The sequence below is a fragment of the Clarias gariepinus genome, chromosome 17, assembly GCF_024256425.1.
Source record: "Clarias gariepinus isolate MV-2021 ecotype Netherlands chromosome 17, CGAR_prim_01v2, whole genome shotgun sequence".
NCBI classification, from domain to species: domain Eukaryota; kingdom Metazoa; phylum Chordata; class Actinopteri; order Siluriformes; family Clariidae; genus Clarias; species Clarias gariepinus.
The window spans coordinates 5739359-5745688 of NC_071116.1; the positions used below are offsets into that span (position 1 = coordinate 5739359).

At 38.2% G+C, this 6330-nt stretch overlaps 1 protein-coding gene across 2 annotated transcripts; it reads left to right on the forward strand.

The window, feature by feature from the left end:
• The first annotated feature begins 208 nt into the window (after positions 1 to 208).
• Positions 209 to 4505, forward strand: LOC128545419 (methylosome subunit pICln-like). Of its 2 annotated transcripts, none has more exons than XM_053515660.1 (7): positions 209 to 287; positions 396 to 515; positions 1762 to 1898; positions 2680 to 2841; positions 2922 to 3026; positions 3124 to 3297; positions 3630 to 3703. In XM_053515660.1, the coding sequence occupies exons 2-7, from the start codon at positions 397 to 399 to the stop codon at positions 3701 to 3703; spliced, it is 771 nt and encodes a 256-aa protein (XP_053371635.1). In that variant the 5' UTR covers positions 209 to 287; position 396. The 2 variants fall into 2 exon arrangements, with proteins under 2 accessions (XP_053371635.1, XP_053371636.1); XM_053515661.1 differs by adding an exon at positions 4178 to 4505 and having other exon boundaries at positions 228 to 515; positions 3630 to 3699.
• The last annotated feature ends 1825 nt before the right edge of the window (positions 4506 to 6330 follow it).

Genomic DNA, 6330 nt, shown 5'->3' on the forward strand with positions numbered 1-6330 from the left:
AAAGACAAAGTTGCATATTAAAAAAGGACTTCTTTTAAAGTTCTGACTTTATTAAAGAAATACTTTGATCTCACTTTAAGCTTTCAGACATTGATTAAAAATGATTATACGTTTGTTGCAATTCTTTGAGCTAACATAGTAGCCGAATATATCTTTAACACCCGCCCCTAAAACACGCCATCAGTAGCGTATCGGTCCAAACCACGACTCCAGTCAGAACGGAGAGGAGAGGAGAGGAGAGAAGGAGAGGAATTATCCTGTCAGACACCGGCGTCTGCTTTACTCCAGTTAGTCATGACTAAACAATTCTAAAGTCTAATTTAGATTATTGGAATCGCTCAGAAACCAGCGAATTTAAAAGTATAAGAAGTCCAGACCTTTTTTTTTTGTTATAGAATGGTGGTGTTACAAAAGGTTTCTCCTCCAAAAGAAGGAGTGAGACATGAGGAAGTGGAAATTACCGCCGTGCTGGACGGGAAAAGACTCGGCTCAGGAACTCTGTGCGTTGCAGAAAGGTAACTGAGACGAGACACGTGCAGCTTCTTCTGCCAAATAGACTTGAGTTAGAATTAAAATTTAATACAGAGTTCAACTCTCTGCACAAAAGCCATTTGCAAAATGTGGAAACTTTATTATAAGATTAACAAAATGGCTGTTGAAACTTCTTTTTTTACTCAGTAATAATAAAAAAAGGCCTGCTTTTCTGTTGTTTATATTTTTCATGACCTAAAAAGCTTCTTAAGATTAGATGTATTAGTGCTGCTGCTTGTCGTTCATATGTATAGACCTTTAAAGGTTCTGTGTAGAACTGAATGATGGGTTACCTTAATCCTTTTTGTACTGTTCTTCCAAAAAAAAATAATAATAACCTTCTGTGGAATTATTTCCCCTCATGAGTGGCTAATTTGCATGGTGGCATAGTGGTTGGCACCGCGGACTCCCACCTTTAGGGTCGTAGGTTCGATTCCTGCCTCTAGTCTGTGTGTGTGTGGAGTTTGCATGTTCTCCCCTTGCTTGGTGGGTTTCCTCTAGACGCAGTCCAAAAGGCTAATCTGCTTTTCCAAATTGCCTGTAGTGTAAGTTCGCTATATGGACAAAAGTATTTGGCCAAACCTGTTAATTTTTAAATTCAAGTGTTTCAATCAGGTCCCTTCTCCCCAGTGAAGGGCAATCTTAATGCCTCGGCATCCCAAAAAAATCTTGGACATCTTGTTGTGCTTCCAACTTCGTGGCAACAGTTTGGAAAAGGCCTTTTCCTATTCTGACATGACTGAGCCTCCGTGCACAAAGCAATGACTTTAAAGACATGGTTTGATAAGTTCGCTGTGGAAAAACTTGACTGACCTGCACAGAGCCCTGACCTCAACCCCATTGAGCACCTTTGGGATGAACTGGGATGGAGATTGCAAGTCGGGTCTTCTTGTCCAACATGAGTGCCTGACCTTATAAATGCTCTATAGAATGAATGGGCATGAATTCCCACAGAAACACTCCACAATCTTGTAGACAGCCTTCCAAGAAAAGTGGAAGCTGTTAAAGTTGCACAAGGGGACAAAGTTGCACAGAATGTACCCCACCTCATGCCCTCCTGGGATAGGCTCCAGGCCTCCCACAACCCTGTATAAAGGATAAAGCAGTATATACCATGATTGATTGTCCAATTGAGATGAGTGTGTCTTGCATAGGTATTTAAAGTATTATTATTAGTATCTTCTGCTGTAATAAGAATGCTTAGATTATTTTTTTCTTTCCCCATGGTAGTTGTGTATCTTGGGTTGATGGATCCGGAATGGGATTTTCTCTAGATTATCCCTCCATCAGCCTCCATGCCATCTCCCGTGACCTGACCACATATCCTGCAGAACATCTGTACATCCAGGTCAACACCAAGCATCAAGGTATAAAGGAATAAATGCAAAATGAGGACTAATCTGGTTCAGCATGAAACATAAAGTTAGATGTTTTATTTGTATTGTATTTTTGACCAGGTGTGTTATTAGGTAAAAGTGATGAAAAGTACGGAAAAAGAAATGGCCACAGACCTACACGGAGTCGAATAACAACCTCTTAAACTCAGTTAGGTGTTTCTAAAAATGAACGAGTGTATTAAAGTAGTATTCTTTAAATTGTGGTTTTTGCCATGACGTTAGACTGTGGAATATCCGTATTAACCCTGTAATTAGGCTTAACAGCGCAAATGCATGCATAATCACAGCTTTTACAGTTCAGTCTGTACACAGACATGGTTCAGTGTGTGGTCTTGATAAACGCAGCCTTCCTATCCTGCGCTTAACTTTTCTTTTTTTTTCTTTTTTTTTTTTTTACATATAAATGAGCCTTTCTGGTGGTCTAACAGTCCTCCAACCTCCAGTACAGCACAGTTTTAAGCATTTCTTCTATTACTACTTTTTTTTATTACTACGGAGAAACATGTTTTATTTTTTATATGTAGTCCAGATAAGTAAAATTTCCTTTATAGGAATGGTTGAGATAAGCAGTTAACATTACTTAATGGCATGTCTGAACAGTTACACTTTTTTAAAGCTGCTTATTTCTGGTTAAGAATAAGATGATTTGACTTGGTTATATTTTTCTTCATAGTAGGGCTTCATGTTATAACTGGACTAGTGCCATAGACTAATGTTTTGACTGGATGGTCTCTGTGGATTATATTGTAAGATGATTCTAAGGCTGAGGAAGTGAAAGCAAGGAAGAAGGCAGATGGAAGCAGTGATGAGGACGAGGATGAAGAGGATGATGATGAGGATGGTCAGGATGGTGATGATTTCTCTTCAGGCGCATTCACAGAGATCCGGTTTGTTCCAAACAATAAAGCATCACGTAAGTGTTTCTCTGATAGCATTACAAAATGGTTCATTTTGTCAGTTTTCTCACTGCCCCCTATTTCTTTTGTGCGGCAGTGGAGAAGATGTTCACGGCCATGTCCGAATGCCAAGCCCTGCATCCTGACCCTGACGACTCTGACTCAGATTTTGATGGTGACGAGTACGATGTCGAGGAAGCTGGTAAGTCTTTACATAAAATATTTATTTTGGAAACGCAGATTATTACAATGCAGCATGTGTTTTACTAGTAATGTTTCCTAATGTAACCGGGTAATAGAGCAAGGCCAGATCGATCTGCCAACGTATTACTCATTCGAGGAGGGCATGTCTCAGCTGAACATTGAAGGACAGGCTTCATTGGAGAGGTTGGAAGGGATGCTGGATCACTCCTCAGGCCCACAACGCTGCATGGCTGGAGTCAAGACCGAGGATGCAGCAACTACACTAGATGGTTTAATACACTTTGACAACATTTTCTTTGATTTCATGTAATGTGGTGGCCATATTGGGGATTTTATCAACCCTCTGGTTTTAGTTAATGTTTATTAAATTCATTCTTTATCATATTTTCTCAAACCTAGCTTCTGTGAAGTCCCCTAGCAACATGTGGTTAAGTACTCAAGGCCACTTTATAAAAAATTACATTTGGGCCTTAACCCAAGCCTTCTTAAGTGATGTCCAAATTTTCTGTGGTTTGTTCCAGATCCCGTTTCAAGACCAAAGCAGTTTTAGGGTAAAACTAGCTTTTATTTATAAACTTTAAAAATATTTCTTCTCTCACAGAGGACGTGAAGACAGACCCTGGTGCTCTGGTAGCCTCGGGGCAGTTTGATGACGCTGACGTTGACCACTGGTAAGCTTTGCTGTTGGAATGTAATATTTAATGTCTGTTATATGTAAGAAATTACATGGCATATTTTGACATTAGAAAACCTGTTAAGACACTGCAAAAGTTGTCGCACCCTGAAGAGGCAGTTTAGTTTATACTTGCCTTCATAGCTTGAACCAAGCTTGTATTTATATTCTCCGACCAGATTCTACACAAATCATGCACTTCCTTCCTCTGATTGAATCTGGAATTTGAGTGTGTATTTTCCTCGTGATGTAACCCAGCAGTAATTTTTTTTTTTTTTTTGTCTTAGCATTCCTATCTTTATTGTCAATACTGTTCAATTCGAAGGCATTTTAATACAAATCCAATGTGCTAGACTACTAAGACAAGTTGCTATTACGTGTCTTGTATTTGTTCCAAGTGTGCATGCTTTAAACAGTGCCACAGCTCATGGAGCCAGTTCCTAATCAGCTGTCTTGACTCTGTCCCCGTCCCGCAGACCGAACAGAGAGCCTCTTGTTTTCTCTCGGCAGAAGCACTTAAAACCGAGCCGGAACGGGCTAGCAGGGGGAGACACTGAATTGTGGGAAGGACTCCAAAGCGCTGGGCCTTATGAATGTTAAACCACTAAATCGTTGCACAATTTATGGCTGACACCAGCCTTCCTTTTTGTGCTGACAACACTGTCGTATTGTCAAGTCATCAATCACATTTCTATGTAAATGACCTTTATACTGAACCTTTTTTTTTTTTTAACTGACAAGGACATTGTGTACTAATATGTGCATTTCAGTAGAATATTAAATAAAGCTAAAATGTAATTTGCATTTGGTTTTGAATTGGATTTTTTCTGATTTAAAGGATATATACAGTACTGTGCTGCTACAGTGCTTTGAATTTCTGTTTTATTTAGTTTTTTAGTATATTTGTCACACTTAGATGATTCAGATCCTCAAAATTAGCAAATTTAAAAATTATTTTTACATTTATTAAGAATAAAAGCTGTTCAAACCTACCTGGCCCTATGTGTAAAAAAAAAAAAAAAAAAAAAAAAAGCTATTGTCCCCCTTGCTAAATCATGAATGAACTGTGATTAACCACATTTTTTGGAAAGTTGAGTAAAATTTAACTTGCCACACCTAGGCCTGATTACTGCCAGACCTGTTGAATCAAGAAATCATTTACTGTACATAAAAGCAAAGTGAAGCACACTAAAAGATCTTGAAAAAGCAACACATCATGTAGCGATCCAGAGAAATTCAAGAACAGGAATGGGGAAAATCTCTATTTCACAGCACTGTATGTGGTTGTGCTAGCATGAAACTCAGTGGCTTTTCTCTTTCATGCTTGCAGTCATGTACGATCATGCCCATCTTCTAGACGAATTAGTTTCCTTTAGTCTTGACGCCAGCACTGGCAGCGAAGCAAAGATCTGCCTTCCACTATGGCATAATAATACAGCACAGTGTAGACCGTTTTCTGCATCATAGAGCCTGAAATAAAACCTTGAATGTTCGGGGGGGTCCGAACACTGTATTGTGTCCAATGTCTAGCTGAATCTGACACTTTTCATTCTGCACATTGAGCATGCTGTTTAAAATATTTCTTTTTTTTTCTTTACTTTGATCCCTAAGTTGGCTTCAAAGTTGTAAGGGTGGGGATAGTGTGTGCTTATTTTTTTCCACTCAACAATTTACAGGATAAAATCTTAAACCGGTAGAGCAGCCTGCCCAGGAAACTCGGCACAGCTTTTCCCCACGAGATGTCCACAGTAATTACAGCCTGAAACTGCTGAGGAGAGTCGTGGTTGAGATGCTGATTTCTCAGGAAAGGACAGAGCGGTGGTGGTGTTATTACACTGCGTTTGCTATTTTGCTTGAATGCTATACTAATCAGGTTGTGCAGTTTGGTATAACCTCGATAGAATTGAAACCCCGGGTGTTGTGTGTCAGTAAAAACCTGATAGGAGGTATAATAGAGTTTAATGGTCTGTTAACAATTTTAAATACATAAATAATATGGTGTAATATGTACAAGTCTAAACACATTTAGAAGAACGTGATCTAGTTTTTCAGGAATTAATCCAAGCTTTTATAAAATTATGTGCAAGGCAAACAACTACTGTATTATGCCACAGCATTAGTGAATTCTTGAATCTGATTGATCAAAAAATGTGGATTAATTCACTGGATCAAATTAATACTCTGTTTGTATTATATTGTTTCTTTAACAGCAACTTATTCACCAGGACTTGTATGGTAGATGCACTTTATGATCCATGTATAACAATAAAGGGTTTAACAGCATTTAGCAAAGAAATCATATTGACGTTGGTAAAAAAAAAAAAAAAAAAAAGAAATATTATAAAATAGTTCTTAGCTTAGAGCTTGTTCTTCTGTAATCCATTAAAAAAATTTACTTGATGGAAAACTGTTGGACAAGGAATAAAATGCTTCAGGGTGTGCTGCTATGGGAAAATAATCATCTAGTACTTATATTTAATTAAAGCCACAAGGATCATCCAAGAGACAAGCCAGTTCCTGTCTCACAAAAAAAAAAAAAAAACTGTTATACTGTACAAAATAAATCCGCACCCTTGTTGGACATTAAACAAAAATGTAATTTCATTAAACCTGCCCCAAAAACACGACA

What these genes read in the sequence shown, in the direction of transcription:
- LOC128545419 (XM_053515660.1), top strand. Translation starts at nt 397, where the DNA reads ATGGTGGTGTTACAAAAGGTTTCTCCTCCAAAAGAAGGAGTGAGACAT. An exon ending in GGTCAACACCAAGCATCAAG is followed by an intron (nt 1,899 to 2,679) that starts GTATAAAGGAAT and finishes TTATATTGTAAG; the next exon opens with ATGATTCTAAGGCTGAGGAA. An exon ending in TCCAAACAATAAAGCATCAC is followed by an intron (nt 2,842 to 2,921) that starts GTAAGTGTTTCT and finishes TTTGTGCGGCAG; the next exon opens with TGGAGAAGATGTTCACGGCC.